At 41.0% G+C, this 22315-nt stretch overlaps 1 protein-coding gene across 3 annotated transcripts in view; it reads left to right on the top strand.

The window, feature by feature from the left end:
* LOC105248927 (Krueppel-like factor 6) overlaps positions 1-22050 on the top strand; it is a 332350-nt gene extending 310300 nt beyond the window's left edge. For all 3 annotated transcript variants that reach the window (XM_011254008.3, XM_011254010.3, XM_011254009.3), the window contains 5 exons: positions 476-646; positions 952-1194; positions 1742-1953; positions 2667-2893; positions 18255-22050. In XM_011254008.3, coding sequence (XP_011252310.1) covers positions 476-646; positions 952-1194; positions 1742-1953; positions 2667-2893; positions 18255-18430 — 1029 coding nt within the window. In that variant the 3' untranslated portion in view covers positions 18431-22050. The remainder of the gene's footprint in view (positions 1-475; positions 647-951; positions 1195-1741; positions 1954-2666; positions 2894-18254) is intronic.
* The last annotated feature ends 265 nt before the right edge of the window (positions 22051-22315 follow it).

Here is a 22315-nt window from a genome sequence, read left to right as displayed (position 1 = left end):
CTTGTCGCCTTTATGAGCAAATTAAACACGTTGTAAAAATGCTCCGTATTTGGATTCTACATCATGCAATTTAACTTGTGACTGGAATATCTTCTCTCTAGCAATATTTAATTAACTATAATGTTGGAATTTTAATATTTCGATAATTTATATAATTTTATATTGTATTATTCTCTCTCTGATAAAATATTTTCTTTTGTATATGACTCTTCCAAAAATCTCTCAACAAATTTGCGAAATATTTGATGTAAAAATGTAAACAATCAATCTAACAAACTATTGAATATTAGCATATGATGTCATATATATACGTAACTTTATATATATTGTCTGAGTAATCTCATTTTCCTCCTTTATGGTCATTAAACTTAAGTCATAGTAGCGTCCATTGCCATCACTTTAGCGTGACTGGCTCGGCGGGATACTTAAGATGCTGCAAACCCCTAACAAGCCCTCTTGTCTTCTTTTTCTTTAGACATGCTACGAGATGGAGAGGTACCTGAAGGACGAGCCGAAGCTGCAATCGTATAAAAAAATCCCCACGGAACTGGACACGGCGCCCTGGAACCTCTTCAGGGCGCCATCGATCTCGTGGACGACATCCACCGGAACGAACGCACAATTCGACCCCCCAATTAAAATGGAGGTACGTAACTAGATAATGTTTGCTATTAACTTTGTTACTATTAAATCGTTTCAAATCATATTTTTATTTCGTATTTAGATTTTAAAATATTTAATATAATAATAAAAATTTTCTAACGTCATATTTTATTTTATTTTTTTTTATTAAATCATATTTTTTGTCATTTTATATATTTATTTATTTATTTATTGTGATATATATCTTATAAAATATTGATAATTTTATTAGCCTCCCAGAAGAATTAATCTTTATTAGTCTCTCGTGAGCATTTTAGAAAATTATTTCAGTTTCTTGTTTTTAATCAGGTGACGACGTCAGACGAGAGGGATCCCCTCTGTTTGGACGACATCAAATTCAGTCCCGGCGATCATAATGATAATGGCCGTGATAGGGATCTTCTCGACCGTCACCTCGATTCCTTGTCGATGTCTTCGGCAAGTTCGGCGTGTTCAGCACTGTCCTGGGACAGCTCACCTTCCCTTTCTTGCACGGCAGTCATTCTCAAGAAGGAGCCCAGCGAAGACCTCGAGGAGGATGAAGAACATGAGGTACATTGTAAATTCTTAATTTTAATTAACAATATTCTCTATTTTGAATTTATATATATTTTATTTTTAATTTAATGATAGCTGGTGCGTGTCAAAAATTAGATATCGTATAAAAAATAATTCATCGCATCGTGATTAATTTTTAATTCGTCTATTGTAAAGTAGAAATATTATTTTTGTTTTGTAATGCATAAATAATAATGTAATAGAATACTCGACAAATCTTGATGTATGAAATTCTCGAATCTAGAAAAATTATTATTGATAATATATTGTTATTATATTGGTATATTTTTTGTATATAAATATTATTTATTGTTAGAATCATATTATTTTTTTAAATTTGTTCGCGTGGAAAATATTAAAAATTCGATAGTGCATTCTTATGCAATTTATGCTTCAATGCAATGGATATAACGAGGTTGCTCGATTCTTGACGATTTATTTGTCTGGCATTAAAGTTCAATGCGACTTTTAGCGACTCGCGGAGCGTGCATCGATTCCGTTATCATAATCTTGCATAATGCACGCGATTTTACCGCTGCAGGAGATCGAGGAGGAGGAAGACAGCGGGTGCGAAAGCGAAGGTCAGATCCTGACGCCACCGTCGAGTCCTGGGTCGGGTCAAGGTCATTCCAACTCCAGTCACTCGTCGAGTGGGAGTTCGATGCCCGACGTGCACAACCTCAACCTTCATGGCACGGGTGGCAGGAGTGCTATCGTCAGGGTTACTGCCGGCAACGCGCAAGGTGTCGCAAGGTAGGCGTCATAAATTCGCGAATCGCACGCCATGTTAGGCGATCTACGAAACAAGCATCCGGTCGCTTTGACATCTCTTTTCACTGCTGTTATTTTCGTCGAATAAAAATTTAATTGGCCCTAAAATTGAAAGAAGCGACGGTGAAACCACGAAAGACGGATGTGCCGTAGTTATGTCTCGCTCGGAAATTATCTTGATTAACCGTAACCGGAGTTATCTGATACAAAGTGGCCACGTACGCTTTCCGGGTCGGTTTAAGCCATCTAGTTCTCGTTCCCGGCAATTTTCTACGGAGGAATTCACAAATAAAAAAAAGCTACGAGGGTTCGTTAAAAAAGTCCCGACATTGTAAAGTCGGGAAGTAGTTTCTGAAACATCGTAAGCTCTCGCTGCGCCGATCAAGAAGCGTAAAACAATTCGCTCCCGTAGTCCATCATTAGTCCATCGCCGGAATTGCGCTCCTCCGTGATTCACTCGCGTTTCTTTCCGAGCACGAGACGAGACTTTACGCCGATTACTCGTCATTCCACCGATCACGCTATTCCCTGGTTCGCGCGCGTTAAACTCGCCGAGGAAACGAACCGCGACACGCACAGCCCGTTGGAAACGGTTCGAAACGGGACCCGGCACGTCCGTCGTAGCGCGCAACGGACTACCAATTATTATCAGGCTAGTGCAGCCAATGAGAGGGAACAAATCGCGTTTTTTGCAGACTGATCTCCGTCACGGCGAACGGCTTCCCCGCGGTCGCCGGCACGCAACACGCACACGCGGGTGCGACCGCGGCCACAACCACCGTGGCCAACAGGCACCACGCGAGGAGCAACGAGCACAGTCCGCCCGACACGAAGCGCAGGATACACAAATGCCAGTTTCCCGGATGCAAGAAGGTGTACACCAAGAGCTCGCACCTCAAGGCCCATCAAAGGACGCACACGGGTGAGTGAATCGATGCAAACTGCATTGTATCAGCTGATTCGAAGCCGACTCGTGTATCGAGTCCGTCCGATGAATTAGCCACCGGTCGGGATCGCCACCGGTCCGAAATAATCCGATATAGTCGGTCGTGACACATCACGCGAACCGAAATAATCGCCGGAGTAGTCGAGTTGAGCTATTATTACGACGAGTTACACGCGTACAGTAATGAATATTGCTCGCCGAGAAGCGTTTACAAGCACGTCAGCGCGAGTTGCGACAAATTTTTCAAACCGCCACGTGACACTTGTGCTACAGGAACAACGGGCGCATAATTAATTATAGGTATCCCGAATTAGAGATGCTTCGTTATTCGATGCGTTCGCGGGATCATCTCGATAATGAAACCAAATGTAACGCTCATACATTCGCGCGTTTATTTCTGATGGGCTCAAAACATCCGCTCGACATCACATGCTCTTTTAATTGAGTACGAGCATTTTTTTCCCGCTTCATTGTATTCATAAATTCCCTCAAAAATAAAATGTGACACTGTATATAATGTATGACGTGAATATTAGAATTTTATTTTAAATTCTTATTTTAAATTCGATCTTTCTATTTTTTTCGAGCTTTTTTGTTTATTAAATATGAAATGAACGATACATATATGAATTTAATAGCTTTAGTAACTTATAACTTAATAAATATGTATCCAATTTCGAAAAAAACCTACGAAAATGAAATAATTGCAAAATGATTTTGTTGAGAAATTAGTTACGTCGATCTATATCCAACTTTTATATTATGAATTCTATTTTTACTTATCATATTACATTATACTCATTGTCAAATATAATACTATATAATAATTTGCTACCTTTACTGTTTGTGAAACGAGATGAATTTTTTTATCAATCGTTACAATTCTTTCCGAGAAAATGGGGCGAAGTTCTGCTCCATTATAAAGAGAGATAATGTCCTTGCTACTTCCGTGATTCACTGTTGACGGTGCACGTTACTGTCCTCGAACGCGATATTAGCATGGTTCTCTCCTCCTTCCTCGCACGATCCTCTTCGTGGTCGCTTGCGGTGAGTGATGGCAGGCAGAGAGATTGTAATTAACGAACTCTCCTGTTTTCCTCGTCTCTTTCGCCTTCCCTCTTCTTTGCACGGTCCTCATCCACCACCTCCTTTTCTTCCTCCTCCCCCGGTCGCTCTTTATCCACGCTTTTTGTCGCGTCACTCTCAAGCTCTACGGTTTCGCCAGTACGTACGGTATATACTCTGCGGTACGTGTCCTCGCGCTTCTATGGGTTCCCTTGTACGTGTAGTTTAGGCTACGGTTTCCAGCCCCGTTTGCGGAGACGGCGAGGGTGAGAGCGAGGGAGGTAATAAGGGATGGGTTAGCCGGGGACGCCTCCATCCTGCAGCGTAGCAGGTACGTCGGGATTGCTTCTCGCGGATCGTTAAGCAGAACTGCTAACTACGGGATTATGCATACTACGGGACTCGTCCCGCAATTATGACTCTGTTATGAATTCGTCCTGACACAAGGATCTCTCTGTCGGCGAAACGGCTGCGCCAGACGACGGACGGCGGTTCTCGCCCTAGGACCTTCATCCCGACACATTTACGCGAAAAAGGTGCAAAAGCATCCTCGGATATCGGTTGCATCGCGTTCCTTCTTTTTTCTTTTTTTCTTTTTTTCATCGCTTCAACGTGGTATTTCATACTGTCACGATGTAAGCATCGAATATATTTGCTTCTCGATTAAAATGTCCTCTTCTGTATCGTGAATTTTCTTTCGAGATTCTTGTCTTTTTTTCTTATCATATATGTTCATTGTAATTATAGAACGATCGAAATGCAGTATTTATGAATAAAATATGGCGAATATTTTTTTTTCGTGTGGAAAAATTTTATTAAAATACTTTCTTTAAGGATATTTTCTTTGATTTTACATCATCTACTAATAATTAGTTTTTGTTGGAGGGCAATTTTCTAAACGCATATTTTTAAAATATATCTATATTATTTTTTAGATTATAAAAATATTTCAGCGGACTAGATTTTTTTCATATAGCGCAATTAATTATTCTTTTATATATTTGTTTATATATTTATATATTTATTTTATATATTTATTTATATAAAAGAAATAAGTAAATCGAATTAAAGCAGGATAAAAACATTGGAAAATACATTTGTGTCTCGCAAAGTCAAAGAAATAATTGCTACAATTGCTTCTGTACTTATTGATTATATCCATTCGCCGCATGAGGGGATTTCCACCGTGATTTCGACGTTGAAAAAGTTGGACGAAATCCCCTTTCCGAGTTCGCCGCCGGGAGAAAAACACGACCGCGCCGAGGAACTTCGAGAAGCGAGGCTTTTCGCGGGGATGGAAATGACGGTAGACTTTGATCTCACTCGATGGAATCTAATTACCCTGCGGACAGGAACTTGCAGTAGCGGGACACGAAACGAAGCGTGTCGTCGATCGCGAGTCGACGACGGCGACGTGAAGGTTCGTTACGAAATCCATCGGCGAAGTTTCTCTTCGGAAGGAGAGATATCCCTATTTCTGCTTGATCACGTCTCTTACGTTTGACGACAGACACGACACGTCTACATCTGCCGGATCACGTTAACCAAGACAATGGGCTTAGCACCGATTTCGCGATGCGATCCGATTAGACGACTCAACAGTCAGAATCATCGTCTACGTTTGCTAATTCTCCCTTAACGAACTGATCAAACGTCATCGTCAAAAGGAAGCTCGTTTCTCTTGCGATCAATCTGTCGCGATCGATTTTTCATTCCTTGAATGCGCAGAATTCGTTTATAACGAGTGTCGAAGAGAATCTTTGAATTATTCCTTGGATCTTGCTGATTTAGCACCTCGTAATAATTTTGCATTCTTGTGCAGGTTATATTTATTGCGAAACGTAATTTTCCATTGGTCATTTAAAATATATCATTCAAATCCGCGAGTTAAAGCTTATGAATCAGTTTGATATTTTAACAATGGAATATCCAAAGGTTTTGATCAACAACAAAAAATGTTTAAAATTTATTGTTTAACTTTTCTACATGATCATTTTTTATACAGATGTCAAGGAACGTATTATATATAAATTTTTGTGGATTTTTTTCAAAGAAAAGATTAAAATAGCTAAGAGACAATTGTTACTTATATGCGATCAGGAACAGAGCAAAAAAAAATGTGTGATTTACAAGGGTTAATTAAAACGTTTAACGGATTTTAGTCAAAGAGGCTAATTTGAGCGAAGCGCGGAAGTTCGCTTGCGAAACGGCCGCGATTTTTCACCGTCACTCACAGCGCAGCCAGATTCGCGTAGAATTTGTGTAACGCGCAATGAGAAGAGAGTTCCGTAATCACGTTAATTATAAATCGTAAAGGGAAATGAAAGGAAGCAGGGAGGCTGGTTATAGAAATGATAATACCGGGGGGGAAAAATCCGCGGATAAACTCTTTATCGTGTCCCCGTGGTATCTTTACAAGAATAAAAATGGACTAATTCCTCCTTTTTTCTTCTCGTGCTTATCCTTCTCGCGTATTAGATTCGCGAACGGATCCTTTCTAGCGCTGGGAATCTCGCAGGGCTCCCATATCCGATTTTCCCACGGGGTGTCAAGGAATTATCGATCGCCGGCCCGCAGCCTCACATTGGCTGTGTATAACGGCAAGAGAAAAGAGGGATGGAAAGGTAGGAGAAGAGAGAGATTTCCAATTACAGGGACTTTCCGTTCTGGAATTCCATTCCGAACGTCATTGTTCTCGTGTCGCGCGCCGCGGACAGGATTTTGATCCTTCGACGATCGCGAGAGTCCGATCGCTTCCACCGAGACACTTAACAGTCCTTCACTTCGTTTCAGAAAGTGGATCGTCAACATATATACGGTGAAACTTAACAAAGAGAGCGATTTTATTCTTCTCTGGATTTAATCGACGATCGCGATTGCGTGTCATTACAGGAAATGAAATATTAGCATTCCTCGACTTACAAAAGCGCGAAAACGCTCATTCTAGAAAATCAAAATGTGCAGCGTCATTTTTATAATTTTTATAATTTTATAATTTTTATTATTTTTAAATCATTTTTATAATTTTTGCAACGAAAAAAAAGATAGTTTTCAATAGGAACTACATCTCTAACGCGTATCCTGGAGAAACTGCACCTTTGATTTTATCGCGTTATTAAAGCTAGTTGTACGATATTCGAAAATCGAAAGGGGAATATAAATAATTCGAGGATGACGATGCACATCCTACGCATATATCGGCGTATATTTTTACGCGATTGAAAGCTTCACGTGTGTGTACGAAGAGTACACGCGGGGGGGGGGGGGGAGGCGGTTACGATCGCGGAAAGAGAGCCGGTCGAGATTACGTACGGAGATCAAAGTAGGTCAGCCAAAGTATAATAATTTAGCGTGAGAGCGCTTTGGAGAAACGTACAGCTTTCTGCGATCTTAAATCAAATGAAGAATGGAACGAGCGTCGGCTCGGCTCCCGGGGAAGCTTATTTATCAACGTAAGCTCGCGACGATGAATCCGCGCTGTCGAAAACAGTCTGCTTATATACATTACTTCTGCATTTCCTTAGACGCGTCGGTGTATCCGCGAACAATAGGATTCGGGAGTATCTCGCGCCGGGGGTGAGATAGGTAGGGTGGGGGGGAGGAGCGAGGAGGGAGGGGGGACGCGGTATAATCGAATTAACCATAAATCCAGCACATTTCCGCGCAAATGGATATCCGTGATTTATATTCGGTGAATGGTCTGCAGCGTGAAAGAAACGAGCGACGCGATCGCCCGGTTAAAACATGACGATGAAATAAGAAATAAATTTGCAAAACAGAGCAACGGTCTTCTTAAGTCTCCGGTGTGTTTCCGGCACACGGGAAATATATCAGTTCCTTCCGCGATCGATTGTTTCACTCGCTCTCCATTATTCCTCCCTCTCTCTCGTCCTCGTCTCTTTCCTTTTTTTTTATTTTAGCGGTATTTAAATTAAATTTAATAAAGTATATTTATGCAGGATACGTTTCTTAATGATAAATGTATTTACACTTTATTTATGAAAGCAATGGAAAATGCTCGGTTATTAAAATCTGAACCGACCCGGTGATAAAATTATGATTATGACGTAAAATTTATCGTCCGAGTACACAGCAAATGAACATGATAACCGCGTCGTTATCGAGAATACTAATGACACGTTAATGTATATATTGCCATTTGATATATTTATATCATCGAACGCGGTTCCCTCGGTTACGCAACTCGCGTAGTATTTTCGCTTATATATAAACGAGCCCTTCTGTTATTTTTCGCGCCGTGGGAACCAACCGCGTCGCGACGGCTAATCCGAAATTTGTCGGTACATTGATTCGGGGAGACGAGCGTTCGCGGGGCCGGCACACATCGTTGGGTCCCCCTGTCCCCTGCCCACCCCCCCACCTCTGGTACTCCATTACTAAAAGTTTCTGGTCGCGGTGCATCGCGGATAATGCGATTCGTAAATAATGGCTCGGGAAACTGAACCCGGCGACCGCCCCCGCTCACTTCCTCCCCCTCCCATCTCTCCCTCTCACCCCTTCGTCGTCGTTGTCCTCGGCTGTCGCCATCGGTCGTCGACGTCGCGCTACCGCGAGCCAAGTGCATCTGCGCGATTGAACACGTCTTCTCTTACGTTGAAACCGCAAGCTCAAAGTCTCAGCTGCATCTCCCGACTTCCCTCCCCCCGCCTCCCCCGCGTCCTCCTTCCGTCCCTTGCGAGAGACCGCAGGCGCCTGTGGCTGCGGAGAGCGATCTCCCTTTCCCCGTTCCTCCCTCCCGTCCCGCGTCTCGTCGATGTTAAATCTTAGATGTTGCCAGCATGCCGTGTGGTAACTCCGATGCGATACACGGCGGCTATTGATTTTCGCAGCTAGAGAATCGCGACCGGATCCTCGCGATTGCACCCTCGGATAAACTCGAGTTGAACCTAATTAATTCGTAGTTAATTATCCGACTAGAAAGTCGCTCGTTTTATATACTTGGAGCATACTCGATCGTCGAATCGAAGCAATCAATTACTTATCGCGAGTAATTCGCTATATAATGGCGCAATTTTTCGAAGAGCCCCGATACCGGGGATGGAAGAATGGACGTTTGTTTTTTTTTCGAATTTATCTCTGGAAATTTGCTTATAATAGAAACTCTTTCACGAATCTCGATCGCCCATGCGCGTTATATTCGGATCGACAGAAAGAACATCAGTGTGTGCGGGGAAATTCTATTAAACGAAAATCAGATTATCGCAAACACGTGTAGCGCGTTTGTGATTTATTTTCGCGTTATATTCGGATTACTGAACATTTCAATGGAATTGGCAAGCTGCTTTCAACGATATTCCAGATAGGGCGTTCAATTAGACCCCGCCACAGTGGTAAACTGCAAGTTTGCATCGGCGCATCGCGCAGATTTTACATTTATTTCCCCAATAATCTCGATCACTTACACATTTACTTATTACACATTTACAGAAGTTTGCATGGAGCATATTGTAATGCGTTTATCCCGAAACAGCCATGTATTGTACGCACATACATACACGTTATACGGCACACATCGATTTGCACCTCGGGCATTGCTCGAAGCACATGATCGCGCCAAAGTTAGATCCGTCTGCCGCGACGCAGGGTGGGAAGAGGACGAGGGGGTTGCAGGGGGAGAGGTTGTATACCGCAAACAATTGGGAACGTCGTCAAAGTTCTCACTTCGGTTGACAGCGTAACCGCACTTCACAACACGCGAAATGCGAATCGCATCCGGCAGTTTCGCGGCACGCGATGGAAATCTTCTATACATGCATCATACACACAGAGAGATGCAGTTTTGAAAGAGGGAGGACTTCTAAAGAGCTCGAGCAACTTTCATGTAAAGCAGGCATCTCTCGATACTTTCGATATCTGTTATTCATGCGTCTCGTTTCTTTTTTTGCGTCGGCATCTGTGACATCTCTTGAGCGCGACGCGATATTAATAATAAATCTACAAGTTTTTGTTGAATAATTCAGAGAGAATAAGACAAAAACAAGAAACGATGGTGTTAATTATGATTGTTTTATCTTTGCAAATAATTCACACAATTTAAAAAATAAAAAATAATCAATTTAAAAAAGCGTATGATAGATATTAATAATAAATTAAAAAAATTTTTGTTGAATAATTCGAGAATAGAATAGGATGAAAAAAATCATTATAAATGACGATATTAATTACGATTATTTCGATGTTTGCACGTAATTTATGCGTGATTTCAAATATCATGGAAAACAATAAATTTATTTAAAACATATGACAGAGTTCCTCGAATTTCCATTCTTTCTATTCTTTTATGTCAGTTACGTTTTGTTTCATGAACAATTGTATGCCCATTTTCACGATGCGACATTTCCGGAAGAAATCTCTCATTTATCATTTCTATGGCGTGCTATCTCATGTAAAAGAACGTCGTCCGCAACATCCATCTGCTCGAAACTGAATAAAGCCATATCGCGTTTTATAACATTTCCTTCGAACCCCGTATCCTCGATCCTCGAGAGGGTTCTCGAACCATTCCCTCTTCAAAGTGGAATGTCGAAAAAAATAAAATGCCATTCGTTCTTTCTGAATATGATAACTACATAGTTTTTCGCGAATTGTTTCTCGATCAGTAGGATAGTCTCTGACGTTTTAAATACGCTCGCGACAAGAAACTTTTCTCTATCAAGTATTTTTGAACGTGAACCAGAAAATTTGAGAGGAATCTACCGCGCATTCTTCCCCGCGAAAAAATTGAGGGTGCGCATTCTTTTATATTCATTCGCAAAACGACAGCTTTGTCTCGCTATTTTAAAAAATGTTACAAGTTACAGAATTTGCCCTGCTTGCCACTCGAGCGGATACTTTGACAACTACACTCGATGAAATTTCGCAAATTGCGCAAAACGACGATCCGCGCCATTAGAGACCGAGAGATTCACACGAGAGAAAGTCTTTGAATATGCAAGACAACGCCAAGCTATCAGAAAATCTCATCTCCTTCGCCGGCGGGGGCAATGAAAATCTTTTTGTGAATAAGGTACAAGCGTATCTTCGTCTTTATAGCGCGCGATATTTCTTGAAAGGAAATCCCTCTCTTTCTTGCTCCCACCGTTTTTCATTCCGGCAACCAGGGGGCTTCCGCCCTTGCCTTGTCTCGAGCGAGAAAAAAAGAAATCCGCCGCGCCGCCGAAATTCGGTATGCAAAAAAAGCAATGGGCGCAATACGTCTCGTAATTTGATACGCGTCACTAGGAGGAATTCTTCAGATTGCATGCGAAACGCGAGGTGCATAAAAGCGACTAATGTAAAGTACGAGTACTATGCTGGCGATGCCAGAAAATCGTATCTCTCTTCCCAGGGGGCATGAAGCAAAATCTTTTTGTAAAAGAGATACCTTGCATTTCCTCTTTTATAGCGCACGATATTTCTCCGAAGAAAGCGTTCCTCTTTCTTTCTTGCTTTCGCGATGACGATCGCGTCTCGTTCTAAAAAGATAAGTTTTCAACATATATTTTTCTCTAAAACTAAAATTCCGAGAAAAGAAAATGCGGAATTTATTCGCTCAAAAGCCATTGTCTGTTCGCAAGATCGATGAAACGCACATATCGACATGTTAATAATTTTGAATACGTAAGAATAGACTTGTAATCTCTGGCAGTTCCTGCAACGAGACTGTACTAGACTGAATCGCGTTTATTTTCAAAACAAAATTCATCGTGTAATTTATTTTTATTCCTTTTGACTCCTGTAACGCAAAAAATCAACTTTCCACAATCATCGATTTTGCGTAATTCCATAATCATTCAAAGCAACCCCGTTACTTCTCGCGAATGCGAAAATCTCAGGGGTGGAATTCCGCGTTCTCTACGACATCGATTCGAGCCGGAAGTAGATCGATCGCCGATCGTCGATCGTTTGCGAGTGTAACGGCACGTTTTGCATGTGCATACATATTCCCGAACCAAGTCACCGACGATGAGCACTGCGGCAAAGTAACGCTTGCCGCGACTCGGTGAGTTTTCCAGGATCCTTGAGGAAAAATTTCGAGTCGGCCGTCCCTCGAGCGATCCGTCACGCGGGTGCTCGCGATGGCCTCTGGTATTAGACGCGCGCTATTCGCCGAAACGTTTTCGCGCAAAATGTCCTCGGATGTAAAAGGCGGACTCTGGGCGGAATCCTCGCCCATAAATTCCGGTTGTCCTATCCCTCGGCGACATGACGGAAGGTACCCTATACATCCTCGCCGACGGCGGACTTAATAAAATGCAAAGACGTCGAGCACACGTTGCCAGGACGGACTGACATATCGACGCAATACCGACCCGCCGCCCGGACCCCCGTCGCTGTAACGTCGTCGTCCTTGGCAGAGGGAGGACATAGAAAAATCGCCCTTCCGCCGGAAAGAACGCTCTGGCATACCGTATAAGGCGCGACAATGCTAACTTCGTTATTCACGAGGGCGCGAGCGTGCCGCGTTTTTAGCCTTAGGACGATTCGGTATTCCAGCTCGTTTACATGCAAAGGTAAAGCCTGATATTTTTACATGTTTTCTGACAGCCGTTTCCTTGCGAAATAACAGCTTATTGAGAAGAGAGCGGTAACGTGCTCGGGCTATTCAAGTGTTGGACGTGAAATTAATATTGCATATAAAGTTTCAAATTTTTATACACACGAAGCTTATTTGCAAAAAAATTTTTCAATCGTTACTAGTAATGGACGAGTAACTGATTTCCAATCTAAATAGATTGATATTGTATACTGTGAATTAATCGCAATTAATAAAATATTAATTTAGAATTATTTTGATATCTCAATGATTATTGATTTTTAATCATCAACCATTAAAAAAGATATCAATCAAAGCTGTCATTTATATCTTATTTAGCGGATGAGGAGAAAGCTTAAAATAATAAATAGTTTTCGATTTAATTAAATTAATATTTTATATTATAAATTAATTGCGATTATAATGAAATTTATATTGATACGCATAATAATTTTGCTTTGATATCTCAATGATTCAATCATCGAGGTTATTAAGAATGCCAAGCAGAGGTGCATTGTCATTTATATCTTGTCTAGCGGATGAGAAAGGGATGAAAAGAATGCGTCAGGGGTATTTTAACGGAGTTAAGTCGTCTTGTTTAATACCGCTCTATTACGCAAAAGCACCGTCGACAACGGCCGGGTCATTATGTGATAATAAAACGCGGATTACCGGAGCGTGCATTGTTCTCTATGCAATAACAATTTCGCTTAAATCGCATGCGAAATACACTCATCAAAACGAGGCGAAACGACCTCTTCGAGGGTCGGTCGTAATTGCATTATGCCCCGTTTCAGTGGATTTCTGATATGTATGCTTCGTTGATCGAAGCTGGTTATTTTAACACGATATTCACATAATAAACAATGTCTAATATATTATGCGTTTGCCGCAAAGTATAAAGTAATCGCATTAGTTTCGCAGGGCTCATGTATAACGCGTCATGCAAACGGCTGAAATCACAACGCGTCTAAATCTATTATTATTATGCCAGCGTAAATTAATGACTTAATATTTGACGCATGAGAATGTTTACCGACAAGCTTTAACGTTGCAGAGAATAGCCTTTGTAATAATAATATAAAAGATTATTTTATAAAACAATTTCTGTAATTTTTTTCTTCGTGTCGTAATTCGAATATTCAAAAATTCATTCCTCCACTCGTACATAATAATTTAAACTACATGTATAAAAAAGTTTCTTATATTTTCTACACATAATCATTAAAAAAATCAATTATTTAATATTTTAATTACCGAATATATTTATTATTTAACATATCTATTTTTAGGAGCTTTCTTTATTTATATCTATTTTTAGGAGCTATCTTTATTTATTTTTCTCAAATTGAACAGGACACACCAGCAATATTCAAAGGACTGAAACATGAAATTCGTATTCGCAAAATGAGGCCCGAATCAATATATTCGCAACGCGCAATTTTCTTCCTCTGTAGGAACGAATTTCCGCAAATTTATCTCCGCACTATCGACGCAAAGAGGGAGGAAAGAAAGATAATTCTCGGAGGGTAAATGCGTCCTGATGCGCGTTTAAAAATATTTAGAACCGTGCTGGAACTAGAGGGTGCGAGGGTGGTTTTCCGTACCACGTCGTTTAGCAACGTTCGTTGTCGGCGAAAGGGATGAGAAGGAGAATCGACGGTGGGACGGAAAAGGCAAACGGTGGGAGAGGAAGGGATGGGGAGAGAGAGGGCGAGGAAGGGGGTTAACGCGTTAAGCCGTCTTGTTTAATATGGCTTTATTACGTAGGTGGTAACGAACCGCCGGGAGGCCATTATGCGGCGATAAAATGCGCAATGCCCGCTGCACGTACATGTCGTTTCGCGTGCACCTCCGACACGGACAACCCCGTGCCGTGATGTGCTCATGCGCGTCGAATGGACCGGAGCCGGATGAGGCACGCGTTCGCGATAACGCCCGCGGTCATGTAAAGCGTTACGCCATGGTCGCCATGGCTACGCAAAATTCAATTCCGCCCGTGGAATCGAACATTAGGCGCGCACGTAGCCGCACGAGATTTTTAAAAAATTGCATTATCTCCGCGAGAGAGTACGAGCGTACGTAGCTTGCGTTCGTGTTTGTTCTCTCCCCCGACTCTCGCTGACCTCTCGATTGAAATCGTTAACCCTTCGTGCTATCGTACGCTAACGATTGTGACTTTCGAGAATGCATTTTCAATGCTAATGAAAATTCACAAAAATCTCGATGGCTCGTTGGAATAAAATTAATATAAAATTGCTAATTACACGACTAACAGCTAAGAAGAATAATAATGACTAATAATAATTGTATCTCTTTGCTTGCTTACTGAAATGTGTGTAAAAATAATTATAATAAATACTTACATAGAGAATACACGGGAATTCAGTATAAACACGCTGCACATGCACCGGGCATCGACGTCTCCTAAAACTTAGTAGAAGCGAGTATTCTCTTCTCGTCGCGGCGATTCAATAATCGGTGACAATTTTTCTCTTGGCCAACCAGGCCGCTTGTAATACATGCGCCACCCGGCACCCTTCCACTCCGTCGCGTTTATCCTTATCGCTGGAATTTTCTTCCAACGCGAGTCCGCAATTCTCGCCCTCGCGAGGGGATCCGGGCACATTCGTGTCGCCATTTCTCTAACCGTCTGCGGAGGACAGAGTGGGCAGAGGAAGTGGTTGAGTATTCGGGGATGGTTCTCTCGAGATGCAAGGGTTGAGGGACGGATGAACGATGTGAAGTACGTCAAATACGTGTGCCGTATTTTCCGGAGAGTCGTGGCCGAAATGTTGGGTGTCGTTGGCGTGGGCGCCGGTAACAGCCAGTCGGGAGTGGATGCAGGTGGTGGAGAAGAAGGAGACTGGATTTGGTTATGCGTCACCACGTCTCGACTGGATTTGTCGTCGTCACCTCTCACCGGGGATGAGAAACTCGGTAGAAAAGAGAGGATCTCTCCTCTCCTCCCCTCGAAACAACTTTGAAAGAGACCGAAATGATGTAAATTTTTTCTCCCCCTCGCTTCCTCCTCCTGAAACAGTTTAGCAAGAAAATGTCAGTTGCATTGCGACTATGCTAGGCATTGTGATTGTCGAAGAAAGGTATACATTCTGGGGAATTTGATAGCTCTTTTTATGAATATGGTTTTATAGATAGATAAGACTTATAATTATGTATTGATACTTGGAATAATTTTGCATTTATTGCTGATTGAGAGTTACGCAAATAAAAATCTAGAAAGGTTTTTGAATTATTTATACATTTTTTATATTATTTTATAAAACGTAACATCTATCATCAGTAATATATCAACGATTGAGAAATAATATTATGTATATATTAATAACGAATGTGTAATTTCAATATTGTTTTTGTGAAATTTGATATATATTTTAATTCTTTCTTAATTAGCATATTGATCAAAAAAGGTACCCTCATCAAAACTGAAATTAACGCAATTTCGCGCGATGTAATCTGTTACATTTACTTCTCAGACGCGGCGCGTTATACGGATGAGAAAACACTACATTTAAATTACAACTGTGCCTTTTGCGCAAACTCGCAAACAGACATGGCAATGGTAAAAACAGCACTTTGTAGAAACGAGGATTCCGCCTCTTTTTCGGATTTATGAAAGCAGCGGGAGGGCGACGTGTTAAACGTTTCTCTCCGGGGTTTTATACACACATTTGTATTACTTTTATCTCGACGGCGGTGTTGTGAAATATACTCGCGCATCAGTTCCTAGATGCAGTCGGATATGCCCGACAAATTTCGTACCTTGACAAAAATAATAGAAGATCGTATTTCAGCGTGAACTCAAAGTACTTTAGAACCGACGTATCTAGATCGCGACAAGAGACACGTCTGCGCGGACACTCTAAAAATCTAAATCAACGATACAAAGTCCTCTACGCGAGCCATAATTTTTCTCATTATTCCTTAAGATTTATTAAACAAAGATAATCTACTTTTTTGGTTATTAGAATAAGCCTACAAACCTTTTGTTACGCAAATGCGAAACTTATCTTTCTATTTCGAGACACGACATGAACGGGGTAAAGTTGATTTAAATTGCTTTTCAATTGTAATTGGCAAGAATCTGATTGATGGACAAAAAATCGAGAGGAAATGCTACGTTGTATGGGCAATCATTCGTCACTGCGAGTCGCGTTATGTCATGCTAGTCACCCTCTGTCTGAGGGAGTGCGATTTAGCGAGTACGAGGTTCGCAGTCGTTCGTTCCAGCGGTCTCCGATTCCATCCCCACCGCAAGCCGCCGCTTCTCTTTCCGCGCCGCAGACTCCCTCAGCTTGTTAATCTCGCTAACGTCGCGCCACAGGTGGTGACCTCGCATTGTCTCTTCTCCGCCGTAGCCTCATCAACGTCAGCCACCTTCCATATTACGGAATGGATTATTTACGGACTTAATAACGCGCGGTCTCTCAGCCCGACGTGCAGCAACGTCTGCCGTCTTAACGTGCGACTTTCTATAAAAGATTCTCATGTGTCAATTGATCGAATATATATTTCAGGGTCTCACGGTTTTTCTTTGAATCTCATTTAATCGCCGCACGATAATCCCAGGAGATTATCTCGGATTCGCGAATGCGGGAATGGATTTGTTCGCGCAACATGTCACTGCTATTGTTGAACATGAATTCCTATCGTCCTGGCGCGCTTCGCAGCTAACGATGTTAGATACTACTCGTCTCCTTTGATGGTCTGTTTAGGAGGATAATAACGTCCAATTCTCGTATCATCCCGCGGAAATCTATTGAATCACATTTGCTTTGCAAGCTTGCGCCTATCGCGTTACACGGTTACTATCCTACGATCAAGGAAGGCACTCGGATCATAATATTGAACGAACGAGCTTTCTCAAGTAGAGAACCGATACTCCGCGGTTCCGCTTATCTCTGTGCAAATGGGCATTATCCAGCATTATGCTCTGCGCAAACTGCCGATTGACAATGGCTGTTTGTCGCAACTAAATAGATGTGATTTATGGCAGATATGGTAACGTTTCACAGAATGATATACGGTAATTGTTTTGGAATCAAAAATAATGTAATCCAAAGAGGATTTTACGTATTTGCTATAAATTATACATTTATAAAACATAAATTTGAATATAGAATATTTTTTTCTTAAAATTCAAAACAAGTATCTTAATTTTTCCAATATCAGTTTTTTTTATCATTTTAATTTTAATAGCTCTAATTAAACGATGTTTTCGCACTTGTAACGTAAATATCAAGCTTAATACGCGCACACGTATCGTTATTAAATTTTTGAGTCTTATTAAAAATATAATAATAGTCATTCTATTTTTTATGATCGTTTTATTTGTTATTTTTTTACGCAAAATTATTTTATTAAAGATTCTGTAAAGATATTAAAAATTTTCTGTTATACTTATGATCGAAATTGCATCTTACTTCTGCCTCAGAATATGAAAGCATTTTCTACAAGAATTAGAAAATTAATTAAAAATTGAAAAATAAGAGCCAGTGAGGTACGGTAATTGGAGCGCAAGGTAGAATATTCTTTCTTTGAGGAAGAATATTCTTTCTTTTTAATTATTATTATTGCCAATTTTTATTTTAATTTTGCAAAAATTACAATTTTATAGCGGACGCATACTCCAATTTCGTTATTTCCGCGCGACTGCCCGGAGGATTAAGCGTTCTACCAGATTCGTTGACGTGGTTTTTCTTCCCTCTGTTTCAGGAGAGAAGCCATACAAGTGCAGCTGGGTGGGCTGCGAGTGGCGATTTGCGCGTTCGGACGAATTGACGCGCCATTACCGCAAGCACACCGGAGCGAAACCGTTCAAATGTCGGCACTGCGACCGATGCTTCTCCCGCAGCGATCATCTAGCTCTCCACATGAAGAGACACGTGTAATCAATCGTTTCCGCGAACGGTTCCAACCGCGCGTCACCCGCAGTCGAGACTATCGGAACTTGTTTCTCGTGAAAATCGCGGAAATCTTTGACATCTACGCGAGGATTTATGCAATCTAGCATCTTCCGGGATCACCTAATAGCACGCTGCAAATAGAAAGAAAGAGATTGACCGTCGAATGTCTAAACTTGACGAACAAACATCAAGAAAGTCTGCAAAGCTAACTGCAGTTGGGTGATCGCAAAAAGACGTCAAACTCTCATCATTGATGAAAATTGGTCCTCGAAGATTACTATTGAGGAAATCGATGATTCGCGAGACACCGTTTAGAGGTAATCGAAGTTCAAGATCGTGTCTAAAACGAGCCATGGAAACAACTCGGAAGAAAATCTGACCAGCAATCGGCGTGCTTGAAAAACGTCACTTTATCGAAGTCCAAAGAATTGCGTGTATAACGATGTTTTCAAAGTGCTAACGTACGAAAACGAAAGGTAAAAGAAACGAGCGATCAATGATGTTCATCTCTAAGGGCCAAAGGAATGGCACGAAGCTTCGGCCCCTCGAATTCCCGCGAATTTGAGGAGACCGAAGCATCGGGACGGTCAGCAACGATCCAATAAAGAGATTGCAATACAAGGGGAGGCCCTCGATGAGGGGAGTAGCTGAACAAAGAGTTGCCCGGGAAGTCTCGCGCGAGAGACGTCAATCACTGCCAATTCGTTACATTCTAAGATCAGCGCTACCGAGGATTTCAAGCTGCGTCTTCGCAAAATCGGGGGTCTTGGAAAACGAGAAAACGGGAAGCTGACCGGAGGGAGCCTAACAAACTTTCGCCGAGCCTCAAATCGTTGGCCATAGCGCGCACTAGCGGACGGATACTCATTCGTGAAAATTGTAATGTTAAATAAAAGATACGCTCCTACACCACAAATCGTTTGCCTTTTCCAAAACGATCGAGTCGACGATCGTCGCAGGATTGCGAGTGTCGCGTCGCGCGTACGCTAAAAACTATAGAGAGAAAAAAAAACGTAGATTTCGCGAGGACAATAATGCAGAGACTGTCGGTGCCAAATGTTATTTCCTTTCTCTTGCTTTTCTCTTTCAGAAGCCCCGCGCGTAGCTACCCGCGGCTAAAATCAAGCGCGCACGCGACACTCGCGGGACTCGTCGGCGATCTCTCGAAATCGCACGCAGCGGAGAGTCGTGGCGGACGCGACGCGTGGTAATTGAATACGTGATTTCGACCAGTTTCGACGGCAACGGGATTTGCCGCGCCAGGTGCTAATCCTGAATTTACAGTGCGAATTACAACGTGGCTCGCCGCCGATTCTATCGCGCTACCATACAGTCCGCTTGCAACGAAGCTTACGAACGCGAGATCCAATTGTTTCGCTTAGAGCTATAGCTTACAGCTGATTTGCATTAAATGCCGACTTCAGCTTTCAGGTAATTATAGTTATTTTTAGGCAATCATTGTTGACGCTTTTTATTTTTATAAAAAACGTAAGATATTTTTTCTCTCGAAATTTTTGCATGCTTTTAGAAAGACCTTTTCGTTTATTTCGTAAATTTTCCTGGCTGCAACATTACGTGGAACATGCTCGAGTAGGGGAATCATTTGTCGAAACAATCATCATGAAGAACTTAGCGGAAAAAATACAAATATATATAAATATATATATATATATTTTTTAATATTCTTGTCATATACTCATTAAAATCATGTAGATAAGAAAATATATACAGGCAGTATAATCCACATGAGATTTTCGTGCATTTTTCACGCAGCCGAACGTTTCACGAGTGATTTCCTGTCTCGTGTATAATTGACAGTAGATTTTATCATTTTATCAATTAAGAAATTAGTAGACTCTCAAGGAAATATTAAATTTTTAAGATTAAGAACCAATCGTGAATGGTAATGACGGTTCAAGGAAAATTAATTTTTTATTGAAACTGATTAATTGTTTATAGGATAAATTTTTTCAACTTCCCCTTTCAATATTTTTCTCGCCTGTGCTTTAGAAGAAAATCAGGAAGATCTATTAAAATAGAATCTCGATTTGAGATTTATCAGATTACTTGGTAAAAAATGTGTACAATTAATCAGTTTCAATGGAAAAATTAATTTTCCTTGAAATTACGCATTATCATTCTCGTTGGCTCTTACTAGAGAAATTTACATTTATCCTTGTATTTATCATTTTATCGTTGTATCCGCGAGCGCGTTGTTCTACAAGATACGATCGTCAGCAGGAGATTGCTCGTCTCGCTCGTCATCGATTTGAAAGGTCCCGATATTACGATATTTACGATATATCTCGCGCAATCTAATATTTCGGCGACGATGTTGAAAGAGAAAAAACACGAAAAATATTCAGATCATTGCGACGTGCACTCATCAAAAAGAAAAAAAAAGTAAAGAGAAGGAGGTAACTTCAAGAAGACTAATTTTACCTGATGTAAGAGGCAAAATAGGAAAGATGAGAAATGAAAATAACTAAATTTTAAATGTTCAGTGGCCAAATAAATTAATTAATACGCACGTAGAACCTAAAGATACCGTACCTACTGAGTAAGCCCGACTGACGGAGTGTCGGCACGGTTCGTGCGAATGTATGTGCATGCGAGTGTGGCTGTGTCATGTATGCGTGAGTCGTCGATGCGTGCGTGCATACGTATATTTGCGTGTAAAGATTGTGTGTACGTGCGTGTGTATTTTTTTTCACGGATATTCCAAACCTGAAAGGCAAGGAATCCAAAGGAGGAGACGAGCAGGACACTAAGTTTGTATATCGTGCAATTTTTTCAATGTTTTATTATTTGTTACCATTGTTCACGATTAATTATAAATAAATAAATAAATATATATATATATATATGTAGCACATTTACAATTTTAGGATATAACGGTCATGAAGCCAGACGTCTTTTTGATAGATATATTCGGATACCGTGGTCGTCGTCGCGTTCGCGACATCCCCCCTACCCCAGCCCCCCACCCCCGATCTTTTTTTCTGACGGGCAAGATGTAATTAAAAGTACACATAGTACAAGAAGAAAAGAAATTACCGCGCGTAAAAGATGCAAAGTCTCGTCTTTGACCTCGACGGCCTCTCGTTAAATTCCATACCGGCCGCTGGAGCAAAAATAACGGAAGATAATTGCCGTTACGGCGACTTGTTAGAGTCAGAGTCCACGCATGTATAATTTGCTCTCAGACTCGTGCACTTAGGTTCGTATTTAGGCGTAGTGGAAAAAGTACGGACGAGAATTGATACCGTGAAAGACAAGACTCTAACCGGAAAGATTTTTATTGTCGGAACGAGTGTTTCCAATCGAGGCGATCAACGAGCTCTGTAAATCATGTATATCGCTAAGCGAACGGTGCGAAATGTCGTTTTAAAACGGGATTGGAAATAAAACCGCGTGCAATTGCGTGAGTAATCGACGAGAAACGAGAAGGTAGAAGCGCGAATACTTTGAATAAAAAAAGTAGTTAGACGTTTAGCTAGGTAGATGGATAGATAAATCGTTAGATAGGCACTTAGATAGACAGATAAATAGATTGACGAACGGAAATAGAGCGTGTGCGCCCAAGAGTGCTTGAAACAGATAGAGAGAGTATTATATATATATATATATATATATATATATATATATATATATATATATATATGTAGGTAGATGGTTATATACATAGGTAGTATAAGTATCTAAGAAAACTCTAAGAAACCTTAGGAGAAGCAGTATCGTTGTACGCGGTACGATAACTGAACATAAGTGTTTTATGATACTTGCGTACAAGAAAAACAAGATGAATACTAAAGAATAAAAAAATAAAAGCATACATATATATAAAATTAAGTGGTAATTAAAAAAAAT

This window comes from Camponotus floridanus, unplaced genomic scaffold (assembly GCF_003227725.1).
Source record: "Camponotus floridanus strain SB8 unplaced genomic scaffold, Cflo_v7.5 scaffold50, whole genome shotgun sequence".
Taxonomy (NCBI): Eukaryota; Metazoa; Arthropoda; class Insecta; order Hymenoptera; family Formicidae; genus Camponotus; species Camponotus floridanus.
The sequence above is the reverse complement of the archived record's forward strand: the minus strand, read 5'-3'. Positions and strand labels throughout refer to the sequence as shown.